The sequence below is a fragment of the Dipodomys merriami genome, unplaced genomic scaffold (genome assembly GCF_024711535.1).
Source record: "Dipodomys merriami isolate MVZ:Mamm:240054 unplaced genomic scaffold, mDipMer1.0.p SCAF_275, whole genome shotgun sequence".
Taxonomy (NCBI): Eukaryota; Metazoa; Chordata; class Mammalia; order Rodentia; family Heteromyidae; genus Dipodomys; species Dipodomys merriami.
The window spans coordinates 256340-278522 of NW_027204215.1; the positions used below are offsets into that span (position 1 = coordinate 256340).

Consider the following 22183-nt stretch of genomic DNA (forward strand, 5'->3'; position numbering starts at 1 on the left):
TGAGGAGAGTGGGCAGATACTGGGCAGGGCACTAGTCTGAGGGCCTACATGGGACCTCCCAACCTACCTCACACACACGTGTGTAAGCCATAGCACATGACACGTGTGCCACCCCACATCACATCGTTCTATCATCCCCCCAAGAACTAGTAAAGCTCCTGTCTGCAGTATTGCTTCACCACGCTAAATGCCCAAACATCTCCTGGCCTTATGAGGAAGAGGTAGCCACTGCGGTGAAAGACAGGCCAGTTAGCAGGGACAGGACCCTGATGAAGCCTCTGCACAGCCCACTAGACCAACAGTGGCAAGAAGGCAAAACAAAACATTTAATAATGAGGGCAAAGGACAGAAAGGTGCATGGCAGGCAGGCAGGCTTGGGACAGGGCATGCTGCCTTCAGAAGGGCCTCCAAAGAAGCTGTGTTCACTGAAAACGCTGGAACCATGGCCCGCAGCAGCAGCACATCTGCACAGGGTTCAGCAGAACTGCAGGGAAGCAGTAAGGTCTTCAGCTGTGGCTCCCCGTGACCAGGACAGAACCGAACAGGTTCACCCAGGACCCGGTCCCTGAGCCTCCCAGGAGGCTGCTTGGCCCATGCCATCAACCCCACATAGACTTAAGGCACCCTGCCCCCAGACAGCAAGGCCAGGGGGTCAACGAGCCCACCTACCTTCCAGCGGTTTCCACACTCATTGCAGACAACAAAGGTGGTCATGGGTTCATCAGAGCTGCGCGTCTGCACCTGTGAGGCAAGCGGCTGAGCCCTGGGTTGCAGAGAGCAACCTCTGACCTGAGCAGGGTGGCCGTTTGGAGCCCCTGGTCCATGGACCCCCGGGTGACTTGAACTGAGGCTTCCCACACACCACCAACTCTATGGAGCTGGGCCTCAGCAGGTGAGCTAATGTGGTAGAGGCCCTTGTTTAGACCTAAAAGGCTTCATGTTGGACTAGGCCCAAAGAGCCTAAAATGTCAGCTGAGGACAAGAGGGTCTCCAACTGGGAGTTCCACGGTGGGGGAATCAGCAAGAGTTCCAGTGGCTATGACCACCTTCCACAAGGGCCTAGAGAACCAGCCCACAGCACTGACCCAGGGCCCCAGAAGGGAAAATGGCAGTTTCCATGACCTTTTGAGAAGTGTGGCCAGACGGGAACTATCTCAATCCACTCCCCCTTCTAAGCTCCTAACGTCTCTGGGTCCACAGGGTCTCCTCAGGGCGCCCTCCTCAAGGCCCTGGGGCCCTGCAGCCGTTTCCAGGCTGTGCACCATTCCTACCTCCCACCCGCACCGACACACACACCGGCCGGCCACTCTGTGGGCAGGGCTGAGCCGCTGTGCCCAGCACCCCGGCACAGATGAGACCCACCCCCTGCAAGACTGAACGCTGGGGGTCCTGGGTACGTGGGCTTGGCCTCAGGGCCCAGGTGGGAGCCGGAGGGCGGTCTGCATGCCCCCAGCACACAGGCGGCTCTCACCTGTGTGTAGGTGCAATTCTTCTTCCTGCACTTGCCGCAGGTGAACAAGTCTGTCTGTGTGCCACCTGTGCGGGCCATCTGGTGCTCTCGGATGGCCTCCTTGGTCATGGCCTTACGGATCTCCTTCAGCTCATCACTGGCCATCTCCTGGGTAGGGGAGGAACGCTCAGCCTGCAGCTCCAGGAAAGCAGCCCCCTCCAGCCCTCTCGTGGGGTTCACCTCTGACGTCATCACAGCAATCCGCTGGGGCGGGATGACGCCACACAGCACATTCCGCCGCAGGTCAGGGTTCTTGGCATCCTTCAGGTTGGAGATACGGCTCCGCACACGGTTCTTGTACTTCATGTCTGTGTTTCCCACATCCCGGAAGATGAGTGCAGGCATTTAAGGACCCATCTGACACCACTGTGCTCTGCCGGGGGGTGGGGGCTAGGTGAGGCGTGTTCTTCCAGTCAGAGGCCAGTCCGCCCAGACTGGATGGGGAGCTGCGAGGCTGCAGCACTGTGCCTTCCCTAGACCCACCAGCAGGCAGAAGGCCTCCTGAGAGCAAGCCACTGGGTCTAGGACAGGACAGATAACGGCTTGGAGAGGAGAGGGCATTAGCTCAGCAATCGTGTCCAACAGCCGCCAGAGGGAGCTAGGCCCCGCAGCCTACAGAAGGCACTAACCCTATAGAGCCCCGAACAAAGGATATACTCCTCGATCTGAGCCGACAGATGTTCACAGTCCGTACCAACAGCCACATGGTCATCTGCAAGAGGGAGCCCTCACTAGCCATCCACAGCGCCTTTTCACAGGCCACCCCTCAGCCTACACAGCACCCTGCCAGAGAAAAAAGGATACACTCCTCTCCGGTGGACACTCACCAAGTACTCTAGCAACCCCGAAGACTCCTTCCAGGGACACAGGGCTGAGGAAGGCCCTTGGGGCAGAGGCCCAAGCCACCCACAAATCTGGGCAGTGTCAGGAACCAGGGACTCACGGTCCGTTTGCAGAGCGGCCGTCAGCATCTCACGGCATTTGTGGCGCACAGCATCGCAGGTAACAGGGACTGGGGGGAATGTGGTGATCCTTGGGGTGGAGGGCGTCCTGGGCAGATCTAACCTCTTGCGGCTGGAGAGACAAGTCCCGGGCCGTCCTCAGAAAAGTAGGTGTCAAACTACCATTCCTACCCCAAAGCCTGGGTGTTCCACCCTGACAAACCCCAAGCAAGTCAATGACTTTACCCATCTTCAATCCAGCCCAGCAAGCCCATGTGTCTGCCCCACGGGCCAGAGGACAGTGCAGGCCATGAGGTGCCCAATGGTTCACAGCTCAGTCCCCAGTTGGGGACAGGATGCCAGATCCTCAGCAGTCAGTGTCTGCTGGTTATAATAGGCTGATGAATTCCTGCTACTTCTGGGGTTCCACCCTCCAAGAGGCCCTAGACACAGGCTATGCTGTTGAGAGGGACAGGCAGAGACCTGCAGTAGTCTGAGGTAAAAGGAGGCTCTGCTATCCCAGGTGATGCAGCCTGAATAAAATGGGTCAAGGATGACCCTCTCCAAGCTGGGCCTCAACAAGGGACTGACCAATGACCGGACGACATCTGCCCGGCTCTCCCCTCATTCTCCTATGTAAATTAACTTTAGCAGGAGGCATCCCAGAACAAATTAACTGTACAATTGTGTGGATGAGCTCAGACCACACCACTGTGCAGGAGCCCAGAGCTCAGCCTGTCTGTCCTAGCCAGGTTCCCGATTCTGACCACTGTTTCCAGGTCTGGCCAAGAATGAAGCTGCTGCTCTGCGGCAGCTGCCACCAGGAATGCTTCTAGTCTCTATGGCAATGGAGTACACCTTAACCATGTGGCCATGGGTTCAGAAAAGTTAGGCCCCCCTCTTTGGTTCTGTGGGATCTGCTGCAAAGGCCCCAGTCCTCAGAGCCCCAGAGCTGAGAAAGACAGAACAGGCCAGTGAACATCATCCAGGATAGACCGGGGGAAAGCAGCTCCCTGCTGAGGAGGGTAGTCAGGGATCTCAGACGGGTGGAGAGGGGGTCTCGGCTGTGGGGCACAGCACACAGCATGAGGCTGACCAAGCCAGTGTATGAAGAGAGCACTGTCCACAGAGCAGTACTCAGGCAAGTGGACATCATCCTTTTTCTGCTGAGGAAATCAAGGCCAGAAGGTGGGAGGGTATGCTACCTGGGGTCCACAGCCTCGGAGCCATCCTTTGAGGACGATGTGGGTAAAGACATGCCCCTCCCTCGATCCCTGGTTTTGACATCAGAGGCATCTGCCATTGCCAGAAAAGAGGGGGACACAGTGGTCAAGGAGATGGTAAGGCCCCACCCCCACCCCAGCCAGGCAAGCGAGGCATCAGAAGGCTATGCGGCCCCCTGCCAGGGGTCTTTCTTCCCAGCAAGTCTGTCAGCCTCCCAGAACCCTCTTTTCATATCCCTCACCCAAGCAGACCACCATGGGGGCTCTCAGGGACCTATCCTCCTTCCCGTGCTGGCTAGAGACCCAGCATGTGTCCTTCAGTCTGGACTAGTCTGCCCTGGGGCCTAGGACGTGCTGCCCCACTTGTATCGATGGCCACGTAGCTGGAAAGAACAGCTGGTGTGGCTATCTCACTAAGGTGGACAGGAGAGCTCAGGAGAGCTGAGACCTTCCCAGGTCCAGAGGCCTAATACAAAGGGGCATCCCGTCCACAAGAACTTCCTTCTGCCAGCCCTCCTCTGGAGGTTCTTTCCAGAGCACCCTGGCCTTGCTTCTCTGTTGACTTTCCCTGGTGCAACTTCCCTCCCTCTGGAATGAGAGATTCTGGGTTTGCTCAGGCTCTTCCCTAAGCTCTCTTATTTCCCAACATACACCCTTAACAGTCAGCCTTCCCCACCATCACCAATGTCACCCACCCATCAAACCACTTCATCACCAATGGCATGCATTGAACCACTTCATCACTGATAGTACCCATCAATCCACTTCACCACCGATGTCACCATAATCCACTTCACCACTGATGTCACCATCAATCAACACCGATGTCACCATCAATCCACTTCACCATTGATGACCCCCATCAATCCACTTCATCACTGATAGTACCCATCAATCCACTTCACCACCGACATCACCATCAATCCACTTCACCACTGATAGTACCCATCAATCCACTTCACCACCCATGTCACCATCAATCCACTTCACCACCCATGTCACCATCAATCCACTTCACCACCCATGTCACCATCAATCCACTTCACCACCGACGTCACCATCAATCCACTTCACCACCCATGTCACCATCAATCCACTTCACCACCCATGTCATCATCAATCCACTTCACCACCCATGTCACCATCAATCCACTTCACCACCCATGTCACCATCAATCCACTTCACCACTGATAGTACCCATCAATCCACTTCACCACCCATGTCACCATCAATCCACTTCACCACCCATGTCACCATCAATCCACTTCACCACCCATGTCACCATCAATCCACTTCACCACCCATGTCACCATCAATCCACTTCACCACCGACGTCACCATCAATCCACTTCACCACCCATGTCACCATCAATCCACTTCACCACCCATGTCATCATCAATCCACTTCACCACCCATGTCACCATCAATCCACTTCACCACCGATGTCACCATCAATCCACTTCACCACTGATAGTACCCATCAATCCACTTCACCACCCATGTCACCATCAATCCACTTCACCACCCATGTCACCATCAATCCACTTCACCACCCATGTCACCATCAATCCACTTCACCACCCATGTCACCATCAATCCACTTCACCACCGACGTCACCATCAATCCACTTCACCACCCATGTCACCATCAATCCACTTCACCACCCATGTCATCATCAATCCACTTCACCACCCATGTCACCATCAATCCACTTCACCACCGATGTCACCATCAATCCACTTCACCACTGATAGTACCCATCAATCCACTTCACCACCCATGTCACCATCAATCCACTTCACCACCCATGTCACCATCAATCCACTTCACCACCCATGTCACCATCAATCCACTTCACCACCCATGTCACCATCAATCCACTTCACCACCCATGTCACCATCAATCCACTTCACCACCCATGTCATCATCAATCCACTTCACCACCCATGTCACCATCAATCCACTTCACCACCGACGTCACCATCAATCCACTTCACCACCGACGTCACCATCAATCCACTTCACCACCCATGTCACCATCATCAATCCACTTCACCACCCATGTCACCATCAATCCACTTCACCACCCATGTCACCATCAATCCACTTCACCACTGATGGCCCCCCATCAATCCACTTCACCACCCATGTCACCATCAATCCACTTCACCACTGATGGCCCCCCATCAATCCACTTCACCACTGATGGCCCCCCATCAATCCACTTCACCACTGATGACCCCATCAATCCACTTCCAGCCCTCAGCTCCATGCTTCTAGGTTTGGGTTGGTCCCAGTTGGCAAGGCCAGCTCTATCCTGTGCTGACCAGCACGAAGCTAGCCCTTCTCAGGTGTTCCCTCCCCCAACCAGCCCTCAGGGTCTGACCCGCACCTAGGAGCTTCTTCCAGGACTTGATGAGGGACTTGGCCAGTGCAATGACCTCCTCATCTGAGCTCTGCTTCCGCAGGGCGTTGACAGACATCCCGACACGGGTGGACTGCAAGGCAAGCAGCCTGGGTCAGGAAGCAGTGGGAGCCCAGCCAAGGGGGAGGGCTTCAGACCCTCCTAGCAGACCATTGGTTCCCATAGGGCAGGGGCTGGCAGACAGCATTCCCAAGGTTACTATTGGATCCTGTCACAGGACAAGGTGGGTAACCCTCATACACCCCCTCCCCAGCTCACTTAGCGCCAGACAAAAACAGGAACACTCTCCTCAGAACAAGTGTTTGTGCCAAACAAAGCCAGGGGGGACAGGGAGCCCTACTAGATGCTCTTGAAACTGCTGGCCCCAAAGCTGTCCTAGGATGGTACAGGGCCTACCTGGAGCAGGTGCAGTGTGATAGGCATGGCCTTCAGCTCCCGCAGCAGGTCCATGGCTCCTTCCTGGAAGGAGAAGGGACCTTCATCAGGGCTTTAGACCTCAGCAGACAACCCTACCTCCTTCTTCCCACTGGGGATAACAACAGTAGCAGTAGCAGTTTACATGTTCAAAGGAAGCCACAATTCCCCCACCTGAGATGCCCAGAGCTCTAGGGACATGTTCTTTCACCCCAGGCAGGAATGGAAGGGTAATAGTCTGCAGTCTGCACCTCACAGGCCATGTCTGCAGCAGTGGGGCTTCCTGTCACCACTTCAGCTCCCTGACCAAACTGCTGGCACGGAAGTGCCAAAGCCCCTCACGGGCATGGAGAGCTGCCCCCAGGCTCACTAGCCGCCTACCCATCCATCCATCCACACCCCAGGAGAGGGCAGCCTCTCCGCATTATTGCGTCCGCCCACTCAGCAAGGAGAGGCTGCCCCAACAAATTCTCAGGGTACCTTCACTTCCAGTCACAGCCATAACAGCACCCAGAAGGCTTTGGTTCCACTCCTTATATGTGCCCCCACCCCCAGGCCAATCACCACCCTCTCCTGGACACTCCCTTGTTCTTCTGCTCTGCCTTGCCCTCCTGCCCAAATTCTTTGTTTAGTCTCCTCACCAGGCCTACAGATAGGCTGCACCTCCATGGCAAGGAGGCTTCTCAGTGTTCCTCAAAGAAGGGCTGGGAATGTGGCTTTATGGTAGAGTGCTTGCCTAGCAGGCATGAAACCCTGGGTTTGATTCCTCAGTACCACATACACAGAAAAAAAAAAAAAGCAGAAGTAGTGCTGTGACTCAAGTGATAAGAGTGCTAGCCTTGAGTAAAAAGAAGCTCAGGGACAGTGCCAGGCCCTGAGTTAAAGCCTGGCAAAAAAAAAAAAAAAAAAAGGGGGGGGTGGGGGAAGAGGAGGGTCAAAGAAGCCACCCCCAGGACCCTTGCTTCTGAGGCTGCTGCCTCAACACTCTTCCAAAGCTTTACTTAAAACACTCCTACTTAGCTGGGAAGGTGACTCAGTGATAGAGCACTTGCCTTGCATGCTCGAGGCCCTGGGTTCGATTCCTCAGCACCACATAAAAAAAAAAAAAGCCGGAAGTGGGGCTGTGGCTCAAGTGGTAGAGCGCTAGCCTTGAGCTGAAGAGCTTAGGGACAGCGCCCAGGCCCAGAGTTCAGGCCCCAGGACCGGACCAAAAAAAAAAAAAAACACTCCTACTTAGAACTGAGATTAACTCATGCAACATTCGACCCTGCTCCTGCTTCCCTGCCTTCATATTGTCCTGATGTCTGCTCACTGTGTATTCAGACATGAAGGGGCAGACCATCCACTCAGCCATTCCCATGTCTGCAGTGGACAGGGGGAGGAGCAGCCTGCTGGGCCTGTGCAGCATCTCTGGCCAGCCCCTTCTCACACAGATCCTGGTCTCCTGAAAGCTGACCCCCAGGACCAAGGGCATTCTCCCCCCAACAGTCCTGCACACCCATCAGGAAGGGCTAGCGTATACATAAAGCCCCCAAATAGGTGTGTGCTGCAGCACTCATGAAGCCTCTTCAGGACCCTGTCCCCATCCTAACCCTAACCTTCCCATGCCTGGGCTGTGTCTGCTTGTGACGTACTTCCAACCAGACTCTCAGTCTCTATTGCCCCGATCCACGCGGTCCCTAGTGCCTCTCTGCCTCTCCCCCACTTGGCATTTGTCCTTTGGGTTTGTCTCCTTCAAAGAGAAAAACATCTCCTTTCTCTGGCCAGCAAGTCACCCACAGATGGCCAGGAGTGAGGCCGGCCATGGAGGGGTGGTGGCACACGTAAAGGAACCTACAGGTGCCTGCCTATCCAGTCTGGACCCCAGGCTCAACCATGCTCATTCCAAAAGACCATCCCACCTCCGACCCACTACAGGTGCCGCTCTGGGGGGCTGGGCAGGCCTCCGGGAGCCCGTGACTCAGCTGCCTTCGCGGCCTGCCCGCCCAGGAGCTGTCCCCATGGTCTCCTTGTAGCCTCTCCACCTCCTCCCGGCGCCCCTCTCCTCTGGGGCCAGGCAGGGCGCCGGTGCCCCTGGCTGAAGATGCGGCGGCGGGCCGGCCGCGGGGCTGGACCCGGGAGGTCGCAGCGCCGCGGAGCTCCGCGCAGGCTCGCCGGAGGCCGGGCCCACGGCCGGCCCCGGGGCCCCGCCCTCCGCCCGCACCCCCGGGCCGCGGGCTGCGGCCAGGCCGGGGCACAGGGCGCGTTTATTCGAGAAGCCTGGTTCTGAAGGCTGCGGACAGACCGGGCGGGAACGGCTCGGCCAGCAACGCTCCGGCGCCGGGGCGGGGTCGCCACCCTCGGCCCGCGCGGCGTCCAGTCCACAGCGGCGGGTCCGGACCCGGCGGGGCGGCCCGGGGCCTGGCCGGGGTCTCGTCCTGCCCGCGGGTGGGCTCGACCCGATCGCGGCAGAGCCGTGGCCCCGGGGTCTCGGCGGCCCGCGCCCCTCACCGCGCTCTTTTTGGTCACCATCTTGTCCAGTCTCCGGGCGATCCGCGCAATCTCCTCCTCCTTGCCCATCATCGCCTCGGGGACAGTGCCCCTCACCCGGCCCGGAGCGACCCCTGCCGCGGCCGCCGCCGGCGCCGAGCAGATCCGCGGCCCAAACCCCCGCCCCGCGACCACAGGGTCGCGCTGCATCTTGGGATGCAGAGTACCCGCCCCGTGGACCACAACTCCCAGAACGCCCTCGCGCCGCGCACGGCCTCCTGGGAAATGTAGTCCTGGCGCGGCGACCGTCGGAAGCCGCGCCTCACGTGCCGGGTCCCCGAGCACAAGCGGGAAGGGGGGGGGGCGGGGAAGAGAGCGCACCCCGGCGCGCCCTTCCGGAGCCGGGCCCGCCCGCGCCGCCTTCCCCGGCCGCCCACCGAGGTGCCGCGGTGCGCCCGGCCCCGCGGTTCCGGTTCCCACGTGCGGGCGCCCGGGCCGCGGCCGGCGGAGGTGCGCTGGCCGCCGTGAGACGCCAGTCAGCGGAAAGCAAGACCAGGCTCGGTGAGGAGCTCCGGCCGGTGCACGAGGGGCGCGAGGCCTCGGCTTCCCGCCCAGCGCCCGCACTGTGAAGGCAAACAGACCGGTGCCGTCACTCGGGAGGACCTCGGTGTGCGCAGGCGCGAGGGTGCGCGAGGGTGCGCGAGGCCCGCGACCTCGGTGTGCGCAGGCGCGAGGGTGCACGAGGCCCGCGACCTCGGTGTGAAAAGGCACGAGGGTGCACGAGGCCCGCCACCTCGGTGTGCGCAGGCGCGAGGGTGCGCCGGAGGGCGCGCTTCAGGAGAGCGCGAGGCCCGCCACCTCGGTGTGCGCAGGCGCGAGGGTGTGCCGGAGGGCGCGCTCCAGGGCAGAGCGCAAACCAAGTCGCGGCCGCGTGAGGGGTGTGGGCCCGGTCACTGGGAGTCAGGCAAGGCCCCGCGAGGCTAAGTGGAGCATGGGCCGAGGCCCGGGCTGGCCACCTGGGCACCCTGTCGTTAACACTTACCGTTGAGGGCTCAGTGGTGGAGTGCTTGCCCAGCATGCAAGCAGCCCTGGGTTCGATCGCAAGGCCCAAAGTGATGCTGTGGCTCAGGTGGTGGAGCGCTAGCCTGGAGCAGTAAAAAGCCCTAGGACAGTGGCTAGCCTCGGGCAAAAGCAGCTCAGGAACAGCACCCAGGCCCTGAGTTCAAGACCCAGGACTGGCAAAAAAAAAAAAAAAAAAAAAAGATACCATCGAGCTTTGCAGCAGCCAACATACCCTATGAGATCCTGCTTGTAATTAACAGCTTTTCTGAGGAGCATGAGATGAACAGATGATCCTATGGCCCAGCTTCCACGTCAGCACTGCCCCTTCCTGCCAGCTCAGACCACGTCTCTGAGCCCACACCAACCAGACAATGTCCCAGAACTCTACATGTGAGCAGGAGTAGATGCTCTGAAAGTTCTGCCACCCCAGCCACCCCATACCTTGAGAGGCTGGGGCCACACACCCTCAACCACTCTTATTTACTTGTGTGGTAATGTATGTATGTATGTATGTACTGGGGTTTTAGTTCAAAGGTTTAACCCTTACTAGGCAGGTGCGCTGCTATTTGAGTCCTCAGCCATGCTCTTGATAGCTGATGGCTGGACTCACCAAGGAACAGGTCCAGGTTGACCTGGACCAGTGACATGAGAAGCAGCCTGTAGGTGGCATAATTGAGCTACAGACTTGTTCCTGTCCTCCGGCCCCCACCCCTATTGTTCTCCCCCACCCACCCCACCCCCATCCACTAGGCTCCCAGCGGTGACCTCTTAGCTGTCAGGATGAGAATGAGGTCATTCCTGAAGAACCTCAATAGTGGGACTGTGGCACTGGCCAGCCTCACACTCAGCCCCCATCTTCTAAGCTAGATCACTCAAATCCACTTCAAAACTGCCTCCAGCTTCCTCCTCCAGAGCCTGGGTATACCAAGGGGACAACCACATCTGAATCGTGAATTTTCCTGGAAGCCTTCACACAAACATGACATTCTCCCTCCAGACCATCCCCACCCTCTTCAGGAGCCTGACTAAGTTCCAGATGGAGGAAAGACCTCCTGAAAGAGCCTTACCTTCCTGGTCCACCCACCCCCAGTGCCTGCCTGGCTCTAATGTGCAGCCGAGACTTCTTCACTGCTCACCCCACCAGGAGCTCTGCTCTGCCCTCTCCCTTTCCACAGCTAAGCCCTGGCTTCCCTTGGAGTCTGTCCCCTGCTCCTGAGGATCCTCAGCCTTTCCCTGGGATTGCCCAGGCCAATCCAGCCTGGAGGTCTAAAGGAGAGAGAGACAGCCCTAATGGGCTGTGGGAGATGCCCCACCAGACCAGCTGCACCTTTGGCCCAGAGCCTGCCCCTCCCCAATCCTCAGTCCAGGAAACAGCGGAAGCTCAGAACATTTATTTTTCTATTTGTGTCCCCTGCCTCCTGCCTACCCAGAGGGAGCTGTGACCCCAGTGGTATCCTCCACACTTGCTTCCCCTCTACAAGGGCAAAGCAGTGGTGGGAAGGCTCACAGTGCCAAACTCACACAGAGCACCCTTGTTTCCTATCACCATGCAGCTGGGGGCATCCCGAGCTCCGGGAGCCCCTGCCTCGGCCACACCAGGACAGCCTTTCCCTTTCACCCAGTCCATCAGATCTCCACCCCTCCAAGGTTGTGGAGCTGTGATCCCAGCCCACCCTTGCCTAGACCTCCCTCGGGTGCTAGCCTCTGTAATCAAGGCAGTGACCAGGAGCACAAGTACTCCATGAGGACAGACTCAGACACTGGGCCTGCTGTTGCTGCGCCTGCAGGCACAACTGCCAACTCTGTGGGCCTCAGTCTCCCCGTCTGCCAAATGGGAAAGACCACAGGTTCTGGGCAGCTTCTCTTGGAAAGTCCCCAGGCAGCCCACAGCCTGGCTGGGGGCCAGCTCCCCGCCCCCCTGCCAGGAGACAGAGCTAGGAGCAGGAGGTATCCCCCAGAGACCAGTGTGCTGTGGCCCCGGCCTGCTGCAGGCTGCTCTAACAATGCTCTTCCCCCCGTACAATTCCCAGCATTGCCACGCTCCCGCCCGCCAGCCTGCATGCCCAGCCACTCCACCCTCCTTCCCCACAAAGACTCCAGGCAGCCACAAGGTCAGGGGCAATGGGTGAAATCTTGGGGCAGCTGGTCTGCCTTGCTCTCCTGCAGAGCCTGGCCCAGGCCTTGTAGGAGCAAAGACAGATCACACCCTCCCCTTAATACTGGTGAGGTTTCCTTCAAAGGGAAAGGCATGGCCCCACACACAGCCTCAGTCCTCCCCTTCTACACAGCTGCTTCCTCTGTGCAGCACCCATGGGCTGCCTCAGGTGTGAAAGGCAGCCGTGAGCACCCAGACACAACCACTCTCCATACCTAGTACCCCAGATTTCTTGATTTTCTGTCTCTACACTAGAATAGAGATTTCCCACAACAAGGACCTGGGACTGTTCTTTGCAGAATTCCCACCCAGAACACGGTCTGATGCCAGCAGAAACTCAATATGGATGTATGGATGTATGAATTGCCTCTGAATAAGGAAAGTGGATGGTCTCTGAGAAGGTGCCTGCCCCAGCCCAGCTATCATCTCCAGCTAGTTTCCCACAAAAGCCACTTGTCACCAAAGCCAGGATAAAAAAAAAAAAAAAAAAAACAGAAAAACAGTACATTTATCTTTAGCCTCCCCTCCCCAATCCCACTGGCTGGTGGGCAGATGACCACCTGGGAGTGTTTTCCCACTCCAGTCCTGGCCTCCCTCCCTGAAATGCTTAGTCTGGAAGGGAAGGGAGAGCCAGCCAACCTTTAGAGCAGTCAGGGTGAGTACTACCTTCCAGGAGCCCAAAGTACCCAAGTGTGTCTGCATACAACGCACAGGCAGGCACGCTGAGAGACCTGGGCTCTGTAGCCAAGGGAACCGAGGTGCACAGAAGCACAGGAGTCGGGACACCCATAGACCTCTGCTACGGACCCATGGACCTCGGCTCCAAGAATCCCAAGTGGGGGGGTGGAGAGACCATCTTGGTAGAGGCTGCCAGCTGCAGGCATGGGGTGGAGCCAATGGAGAACTTGGGCCAGCAGGGTCTGGGGCAACTGGACAGAATGTCTGGCGCCTTCTCAGCCCATCAGCTCCCTCAGGCAAAGAGGCCAGCCAGCCTTCCTTCCTGAGCCGCTGTTTCCTGGCCCCGCCCTGCTGTTGCCACGGAAACCCAGAGCAGCCCAGCTTCCCAGCCTGGTTCCCATGGAGGGGTTCCCCCTCGGCACAGAGCGGCATTGCTGGGGAGGCCCACACAGCATGCCTCAGCACCAGCAGTCACACACACCATGCAGCCACCCCAGAGCAGAACACCCCGAAGGGTTGGACAGCAGCCCCAAGGCTCACAGCATGTCCCATCCAGTAACCCCAGAAGTGGCACAGCCTATGACAAAACCCTGGTTCTCCACATACCCAACACGGTACACCAGCACTATCCCGGATTCAGAAACAGCATTCAAGATCTTCAAGAAATGTCCTCCAAACACCGGAGCCCCACAAAAGCCCCACCACTATGTGTAACGCTCCCAGTGACCCACAGCAGTCTGGCTCGCCACCTCCCACAATGACACTGTGGCCATGGGCTCCACAGGCCCCTGCCTCTCAACACAGGTTAATTAACCCCTTCCTACTCCCACTGGTCCAGGGTACCTGGGGTAGATCAGAGTCCACTCCACGCAACACCCTGAGTGCACACCACCCCTCAGCCCTACAACAGCCCTTGGTGGCACTATGCATCTGAGACCTGCCCCCCACCCCTCCCCACACAGACCTCATCCACTCACCAGCACATTTCACAAAGCACATGTGCATGTGCACACACACACACACACACACACACGTTATGACCTTCCAGAAAGACCAAGGATAACCCCAGCCTCCAGTTCCCTCAGCTTCGGCCTCTCCCAGCCAGGCCTGGAGCTAAGAGAGGTGAGAGTAGATAGGGTCTGAATAGGGTGCTGGCCAGAGTCTCCCACCTGAAGCCATCTAGGCCTTCAACAGGGACCCCGGCCTCACCCTTTGGAAGTGGGAGTGCCCAGGCCCTGAAGGAGTCTGTAATTGGTCCCAGCCCCTGTTGCTCCTTTAGCGGCCAGGGGCTGGTGGGTGGGAGCCTGGGAGGTCTGTGCCCAGGCAGTGCCTGGGAGGTCCCACCACCCCCCACAGGAACTAAGCCAAGCTGAGCCCCCATCAGAGCCACCAAGGGAACTACCCAGAATCCTTTTTGTGCCTCACCCAGAGGCCAGGGTTCCAGTCCAGACTTTGAGGGAAATTAGGTGGAAGGCAGAGAGTATACACTGCATACTCTGGCCAGCCCCACATTCACAGAAAAAGATTGCCTCTCTACTCTGCCTTTCTGGAGACTGGATATAGAAAGGGCCCCTACTCCTGGTAGGCGGCAGCTGACTTGGGCAGGGCTGGGCTGAGTTGGGTTTTAGAAGCAGAGGAATGACCCGAGGCTCATAAGTTGCCGTTCCTCGCTCCTTCTTGGGACAGAGTTACGCTGCAGCTTACAGTGGCCACAGAAGTCCCTGGGTGCTGGTGCCAAGGGCCATACTTTCCTAAGACTCTTGGCCTTCAACCCATGATTCTCCACCTTCTCATGAGAGAATCCAGCTTGCCTGGCTCCCAAGGCCCTGGGCAGCCCCCAGATTCAGGTCCATCATCTCCCCAGGCAGGCAGACCAACAGACACAAACACACATGCAGACCACACACAGGCTCACATTCTCCCTCCCCCCCCCTCGGTCCTCCCCAGCACAGATGGTCACACCCACACCAACTCCCTCCCGGGCCTGGGAAGTCCTTCCAGCCCTGAGGCTCACCTCTCTGGCTGACTACACTCCCCTTCCTCACAGCTGTCCCATCTGGGCAGTGTGTAGGAGAGGGTGGCTGGACCCTGCATGGAAGGGGACATCCAGGACGTGCTGCCCAGCCTTGCTTGCAGGACAAGATAGCTTGATACCTGAGCCCCGTAGGTGGGGAAGCTCATGAGAGGGAAGCTCATCAGGTGATATGGTGGGGGGGGGGGTGCTGGAGGGGCCCAGGGACAAGATGAGGAAACAGAAACAGAGGCAACACAAGACGCTGACAGCTACTGTGTTCAGAGTTCTCAGATGGCTCTGGGGCTCTGAGAGGCAGCAGAATACCAGGGCCCAGAGAACTTCAAACCTAATGTGGGGGGAACTGATGCAAAGGGTCCTGGGAGACTCAGGAGCCTCAGAAACCTTTACCTCAGACCAGCCACTGCCCAAGAGAGGCTTGGTTCTGATGACCACAGACTACACCCACTACACCCACGAGGCTATGGGGTAGAGGTGGCCCTACCAAAGGTTAGTCAGGATTGAAGGAGATCAGAGCAACTGCCGTCCTTTGTTTAGTTTGCAGTGCTGGGGACTGGATCCGGAACCTCTTACATGCTAGGAGGTGCACTTCTGCTGAGTCCTACTCTCAGTCCCCAGCTCAGTCCTTTGACTCATCCTTCAACCTAATGTCTTCACACAGCTTCCTACCCTCCCCAGCTGCTCCGCCATTTACCCAGCTACACTGGGACCCAGCCAGAGGTTGCCGGCACCACCACTGGGGACCTGTGAGCTTATCCACACATTGCTGGCCTTTGGAGGAAAGGCTGGGCACTGCACCTCGCTCTGCTGCGGCTTCCCCAGCACACCAGCCTGGCTTCATGTCCCTGGATCAGGTTTAGGACCCATGATGAGCCTAGGGAGATCTGGAGAGCAGTCAGCTGGTAAACCTGGCCATCTAGCGCCAGGTCCTACACAACAGGATGTCAGGTGGGGAGGAGGGGACAGCCAGATGTCTGCTGAGTGACCATGAGCAGGAATGGTGGGGACAGAGCAGAAACAGCCCCTGGGGTGATCACAACCCCAGGGGACCCACGCTATTCCTAAGGGGCCCTCTATGAGGTCTAGACAGCCACCAGACACCACAGAGGCCTAGGGTCACTGACATCTGTAGCCTCATCCTGAGCTCCCAACTCTCAGAGGGGAGGGGATCCTGAATAGCAGGGGGGCTTGGAGTGGATAGAGGGGCCTTGACTCCGCCCTGCTGCCTCCCAGGGAAACTGGAACTTCCCTCCCTCTCCCCCTCCCCTTTTGGTGCCAGTCCCAGTTCCAGATTTTTTTGATAGTTAATTGGAACTAAGAGTATCAATTAGGGACTTTTCTGCCCAGGTTGGCTTCAGACAGTAATCCTCAGATCTCAAAATCCAATTTGCTAGGGTTACAGGTGTGAGCCACTAGCTTGGCTCCTGTCTGGACATTTTTTTTCCCTCTCTCTTCCAGTCTTGGGGCTTGAACTCAGGGCCTGGGCACTGTCCCTGAGCTTTTTGTTCAAGGCTAACGCTCAACTATTTGAGCCACAGCACCACTTCCGGCTTTTTCTGCTTATGTGGCATTGAAGAATCGAACCCAGGGTTTCATGCATGCTGGGCAAGCACTCCACCACTGAGCCACCTTCCCAGCCCCTGCCATTCTCTTAATGGAGCCGCACTTGGCAGGCAGGAAGCATGTTCCCGGCAGTGGGAGCTGTCAGCATCTGGAACCAGGATCCCTTCCTGAGGGAGTGCAATGGACTCAGGGAAAATTAAGGCTAGGGGCTCCCCTAGAGCTCCCTTTAAGCTTGGCCCAGGGAGGGAAAACCAGGAAGACCAGAGTTCTCCTGCCTTCTCTGTCCAGTGTCTTCTCTTTTTACAGTAATGTCTTCACCTGGACAAGGGAACCAACCTACAGCAGCCCCTGGGGGACAGGGCCCTCTCCACTGACCCCAGGGTGAAGTCGGGCGGCCGTCTGGGGGACAGGGCCCTCTCCACTGACCCCAGGGTGAAGTCCGGCGCTATGGAAGCGCGCCCTTCCTAAGGGAAGTGGTGAAGACGGCCGCCCCAGAACTTGGTTCACAAGTCGGTCGGTCCCGCCCGGGCCGGCTCCGTGGGTGGGGCGGCGGCGCGGCCCGGCCCACGCCGGCGGCGTCTCCCACTTGGGGGTCTCCCCTTCGGAGGCGGGCCGGGGAGGGCGCCTGCGCCGGGGAGGCCTCCGCGGGGTCCGGCCGGGCCGCGGAAGAAAGGGAGCCCGGGGGGCGGTCGCGCCCCGCCCCGGCCCGGCCCGCCGCGGATTGGCTCCGTGGCGCTATATCTGGGCGCCCGCCGGCGGCGCGGGCACCGCGTCCCCGGCCGCTCGCCAGCCGCAGCCCCCGCCGCCCGGCCCGCAGCGCCCGCCGCCGTCCTCCGCGCTCCCGCGCCGCGTTCCGCCCAGGCCGCGCCCAGCGGGAATGCAGAGATCGCCGCCCGGCTACGGCGCACCGGACGAGCCGCCCTCCCGCCGAGACCGCGCATGGGCCCCGGGACGCGGGCCGGCCGCTGAGCCCCGCAGCCCGCCGCGCAGCCCGGAGCCCGCACGCTATGGCCTCGGCCCGGCCGCCGACGAAGCGCGCATCCGGCGGCCCATGAACGCCTTCATGGTGTGGGCGAAGGACGAGCGCAAGCGGCTGGCGCAGCAGAACCCGGACCTGCACAACGCGGTGCTGAGCAAGATGCTGGGTGAGCGGGCCGGGCCGGGGCAGCCCTCGGGGGGCGCCGGGACGGGGCGCGGGCGGGGACGGGGCGGCCCTGGGGGACGCCGGGACGGGGCGCGGGGACGGGGAGCGGGGCGCGGGCGGGGACGGGGACGGGGCGCGGGCGGGGACGGGGACGGGGCGGCCCTCGGGGGGCGCCGGGAAGGGGCGCGGGCCGGGCCGGGGCGGCCCTGGGGGACGGGGAGCGGGGCGCGGGCCGGGCCGGGGCGGCCCTGGGGACGGGGAGCGGGGCGCGGGCCGGGCCGGGGCGGCCCTGGGGGACGGGGAGCGGGGCGCGGGCGGGGACGGGGCGGCCCTGGGGACGGGGAGCAGGGCGCGGGCGGGGACGGGGCGGCCCTGGGGGACGGGGAGCGGGATGCGGGCGGGGACGGGGCGGCCCTCGGGGGGCGCCGGGACGGGGCGGCCCTGGGGACGGGGAGCGGGGCGCGGGCGGGGACGGGGCGGCCCTGGGACGGGGCGGCCCTCGGGGGGCGCCGGGACGGGGCGGCCCTGGGGGACGGGGAGCGGGATGCGGGCGGGGACGGGGCGGCCCTGGGGGACGGGGAGCGGGGTGCCGGCGGCGACGGGGCGGCCCTCGGGGGGCGCCGGGACGGGGCGCGGGGACGGGGAGAGGGCGGGGACGGGGCGGCCCTCGCGGGGCACCGGGCGAAGGGGCGCCGTCCGCCGCCGTGGCCGCGCCCCCGGCCCGGCTGCGCGCTGACCGCCGGGTCCGCGGCCCGCAGGCCGAGCGTGGAAGGAGCTGGGCGCGGCGGAGAAGCGGCCGTTCGTGGAGGAGGCGGAGCGGCTGCGCGTGCAGCACCTGCGCGACCACCCCGACTACAAGTACCGGCCCCGCCGTAAGAAGCCGGCGCGCAGGGCGCGGCGCCCGGAGCCCGGCCTGCTGCTCCCGGGCCTGCCGCCGCCGCCCGAGCCCTTCGCCTTCCGGGAGCCGCCGCCGCCGCGGCCGCCGCCGAGCTCCGAGCTGGACGGCCTGGGGCTGCCCACGCCCGAGCGCTCGCCGCTGGACGGCCTGGAGCCGGGCGAGGCCGCCTTCTTCCCGCCGCCCGCGGCCCCCGAGGACGGCGCGCTGCGGGCCCTCCGCGCCGCCTTCGCGCCCGAGCCGGCGCCGGACCCCGCCGGCTACGGGGCGCTCAGGACCGCGCCCGCCGCGCCGCTCGCCGGCTTCTACTACGGCCTGGGCGCGCCGGGCCCCTACCCCAGCCCGCTGTCCCCGCCGCCCGAGGCCCCGCCGCTGGACGGCGCCGAGCCGCTGGCGCCGCCCGCCGACCTGTGGGCCGACGTGGACCTCGCCGAGTTCGACCAGTACCTCAACTGCGGCCGGACGCGCCCGGACGCCGCGCTCCCCTACCACGTGGCGCTGGCCAAGCTCGGGCCCCGGGCCATGTCGTGCCCGGAGGAGAGCAGCCTCATCTCCGCCCTGTCCGACGCCAGCAGCGCCGTCTACTACAGCGCCTGCATCTCGGGCTAGGCGGCCGGGGGCGGGGCCGCTGCCGCGCGCGCCTGCGCGCTCCCTCCCCTCCGTCCTCCCTCTTCCCCCCACGTCTGTCTCCCCCCCTCCCCCTCTCCGATGTTTTGCCTATGCAATGACCTTGACCCCAGCCGCTGGCTTGGTGACCCTGCTGGTAGCTTCTGGATGTGAACTCTTCCAGGAAGCCCTGGTCTAGGATCTGCCTGCCTGCCTGCCTGCCAGGGTCACGTTTTTTGAAGCATCTAGTCCTTCTCTTGCAGTATATTTTCTAGAACCAGACTGTATTTTTTTATTGGCCTTTTATATACTTAGTACAATATATTTAATTTTTAATTAAACTTTTCTTCTGAAGGGTTTCAGTGACCACCAGCATCCATGTAGCAAGGGCTTGAAAACCACGCAAGGAGAAACAACGTTTGCCGTAAAGGGTGCCCAGGCATTGGCTCCCTGGGCCCGGGCCACAATAAAATGCCTAGGCCTTCCCATCGCTACACATTGTGTCTGTGGTTGTTGCTGTCCCTGTCTGGAGCCATGAGTACTTTCCTCCTGATGAATCTCCCAGGAGTCCGGTTCTCCTTGAGCCCCAATTTCTCTTCTTTCCAGGTGGACTCCCTGCCAGCATTACTCTGTCATCCAGCCTGATTCCCCTCCAGTTACATCCCCCATCAAAACTAGATGGTCTGACCATACCAACTCCCCTAGGCAACCCTTACCCAAATAGGTTCACCTCTACAAAGCTTCCTGCATCTGAGGAACCTTCATCTGCTCATACCACAGCTTTCTGCTCAACCAGTTTCCTGAGAAAGGGCAGCACCACACCTTGCCCACTCTGCTCCCCAAGACAACCTGTCCCTCCTTTGCTGAGAGAGGGCGGATGGCCAGGGCAGGAGGGGCCCAGACCCCTCATCCTCATTCTGAATCCCTGTCAGACTGTCCCTGCCTAGGCTCCTAGATGGACTGGATTCCTCTTTCTACCCCATCTCCTTGGCCCTCCTGAGTCCTTTTCAAAATCCCCTCACTGGACAAACCCCTGGAATCAGGAAAAGTTGGATCAGTCGCTCTGGAAGTGGGCCCTGCATAGTAGTCTCCAGGCCTAAAAGGTCTCCTTAGTGGGGAGGATGGGAGACACAAGGATGAGGTCCTACCGAGCACCCTCGTGGGGTGACTAGCTGGTTCTTAAAAGGTTGTGATAGCTTGTACTCCTATGTGGGCTATGAGGGCTATGAGATACCCAGCCAGATGTGTGACAAGCTATTCATGAGCATCTGCACAGGGAGCCCAAGCCAGGCATGTGGGGAGGGGTTTATGCAGCCGGGGCTGCATCACGCGTCCCTCTTTTGACACATTCACAATAAGCTCCACACCTAAGCCGGACGCCAGTGGCTCACGCCTGTCATCCTAGCTACTCAAGAGGCTGAGATCTGAGGATCGCAGTTCAAAGCCAGCCCAGGCAGGAAAGTCCGTGAGACTCTTATTTCCGATAAACCATTAGAAAACCGGAAGTGGCGCTGTGGCTCAAGTGGTAGAGCGCTCGCCTTGAGCTGAAGAGCTGAGGGACAGCACCCAGGCCCAGAGTTCAAACCCCACGACTGACCAAAAACAAAAGAAAAAAGTTCCACACCTCAAATGGCAGGTGGGGAGGGTTGTACCCAGGCTCCCCATAAGCAGCAGAGCACAGAGAACCCAGACAGAGACAGAAGGGAACAGAAAGTCATAGTACCAAGGATAGCAGTGCTTGAATGTCCTGCCTAGGTAGCCATCCCAAGCCCAAGAACAGCCACTTCCAGGCCAGGCCCACATCCCTGTCCCTCCTGGCCCTGTTGGTCTCCTTCCACCAGGGCAGGGCTCTCCTCCCAACGTCTGAGCTAGTCTGTGCCTGGGAGCATCCCAGAAGGAAGGGGGGACCAAGAGCAAATAAAGTGCTTTGACTCCTCAGAAGATACTGTCATCACCAGAGGCACACTGAGATTCTAACTCAGCACAACTCCAGAGACAACTGACGTTATCAAAGCCATGCTGGGACAGGCAAAAGGAATCTGTGTATTTAAAACTGGAGCCTCTGGGCTGGGAAGGTGACTTAGTGGTAGAGTCCTTGCCTCATGTGCATGAAGCCCTGGGTTCAATTCCTCGGTACCACATCAACAGAAAAAGCCAGAAGTAGCGCTGTGGCTCAAGTGGTAGAGTGCTAGCTTTGAGCAAAAGGAGCTCAGGGAAAGTGCCCAGGCCCTGAGTTCAAACCTCAGGACTGGCAATAAATAAATAAATAAAACCCCAGCCTCCAACTTAGAAGGGCGAACTCAAGACTGACCCAACTGGACACTCTACAGTAACTCCAGCTACTTGATTGACATTCGCTTTTCCCTCAAATCTGACCCCACTCCAAGCCAGGCCCCACCAGCCATCTGCCCTGCCACTCTGGGAAGGGCTTCTAGGGACCACTAGACACTTTGTGTCCTACGCAAAAGTTTTAGGTGCACAACTCTGGTTTGGGGAGTATTCACAGGCAGGGGAAACATTACCTCCATCAAAGTTGGAGATGTTTCTCATCATCTCCATAAACAATCCAGTACTACTTTTTTTTTTTTTTTTGTGGGTCGTGGGGCTTGAACTCTGGGCCTGAGCACTGTCACTCAGTTCTTCAGTTCAAGGCTAGCGCTCTATCACTTGAGCTATAGCACCACTTCTGGTTTTCTGGTGGTTTATTGGAAATAAGAGTTTCATGGACTTTCCTACTCGGGCTGGCTTCAAACTGCAATCCTCACATCTCAGCCTCCTGAGTGGCTAGGATGACAGGTGTGAGCCACCAGCACCCGGCTACTCATCTTTACTACTGGTTGCCCAAAAAACAAGCATTAAGGTGGCTGGGCACCCGTGGCACAGCTGTAATTTTAGCCACTCAGGAGGCTGAGTTCTGAAGCTCTCAGTCCAAAGCCAGAATGAGCAGGAAAGTCCATGACATCTGTAAGAATTCAATTAAGCACCCAAAATGGGGTTGTGGCAAAAGTAGTGGGGCCTTGAACACAAAAGCTCAGGGACAGTTCCAGGCCCTGAGTTCAAGC

The 22183-nt window shown here is 59.5% G+C and overlaps 2 protein-coding genes across 3 annotated transcripts; one reads left to right on the forward strand and one right to left on the reverse strand.

Moving 5' to 3' along the window:
• Positions 1 to 306: 306 nt before the first annotated feature.
• On the reverse strand, positions 307 to 19044 carry LOC138837746 (transcription elongation factor A protein 2). Of its 2 annotated transcripts, none has more exons than XM_070036690.1 (10): positions 18963 to 19044; positions 6500 to 6562; positions 6071 to 6176; positions 3657 to 3747; positions 2454 to 2584; positions 2166 to 2222; positions 1691 to 1845; positions 1472 to 1618; positions 670 to 741; positions 307 to 484 (listed from the first exon to the last, which is right to left on the reverse strand). In XM_070036690.1, exons 2-10 carry the CDS (start codon positions 6551 to 6553, stop codon positions 476 to 478), a joined length of 822 nt encoding a protein of 273 aa, XP_069892791.1. In that variant the 5' UTR covers positions 6554 to 6562; positions 18963 to 19044; the 3' UTR covers positions 307 to 475. The 2 variants fall into 2 exon arrangements, with proteins under 2 accessions (XP_069892791.1, XP_069892790.1); XM_070036689.1 differs by lacking the exon at positions 18963 to 19044 and adding an exon at positions 9008 to 9190.
• LOC138837745 (transcription factor SOX-18-like) lies at positions 17265 to 19615 on the forward strand. The gene is made up of 2 exons (XM_070036688.1): positions 17265 to 17621; positions 18379 to 19615. Exons 1-2 carry the CDS (start codon positions 17354 to 17356, stop codon positions 19122 to 19124), a joined length of 1014 nt encoding a protein of 337 aa, XP_069892789.1. The 5' UTR covers positions 17265 to 17353; the 3' UTR covers positions 19125 to 19615.
• Positions 19616 to 22183: the final 2568 nt, after the last annotated feature.

Excerpts from the sequence above, each read along its gene's own strand:
- LOC138837746 (XM_070036689.1), bottom strand. The coding sequence starts at position 9,079 with ATGATGGGCAAGGAGGAGGAGATTGCGCGGATCGCCCGGAGACTGGAC. Across the intron at positions 2,223-2,453 it reads GGCCGCTCTGCAAACGGACC|ATGACCATGTGGCTGTTGGT; the intron begins GTGAGTCCCTGG and ends TCCCTCTTGCAG. Across the intron at positions 1,619-1,690 it reads TTGCTGTGATGACGTCAGAG|GAGATGGCCAGTGATGAGCT; the intron begins GTGAACCCCACG and ends TCCCCTACCCAG.
- LOC138837745 (XM_070036688.1), top strand. The coding sequence starts at position 17,354 with ATGCAGAGATCGCCGCCCGGCTACGGCGCACCGGACGAGCCGCCCTCC. Across the intron at positions 17,622-18,378 it reads GGTGCTGAGCAAGATGCTGG|GCCGAGCGTGGAAGGAGCTG; the intron begins GTGAGCGGGCCG and ends CGCGGCCCGCAG.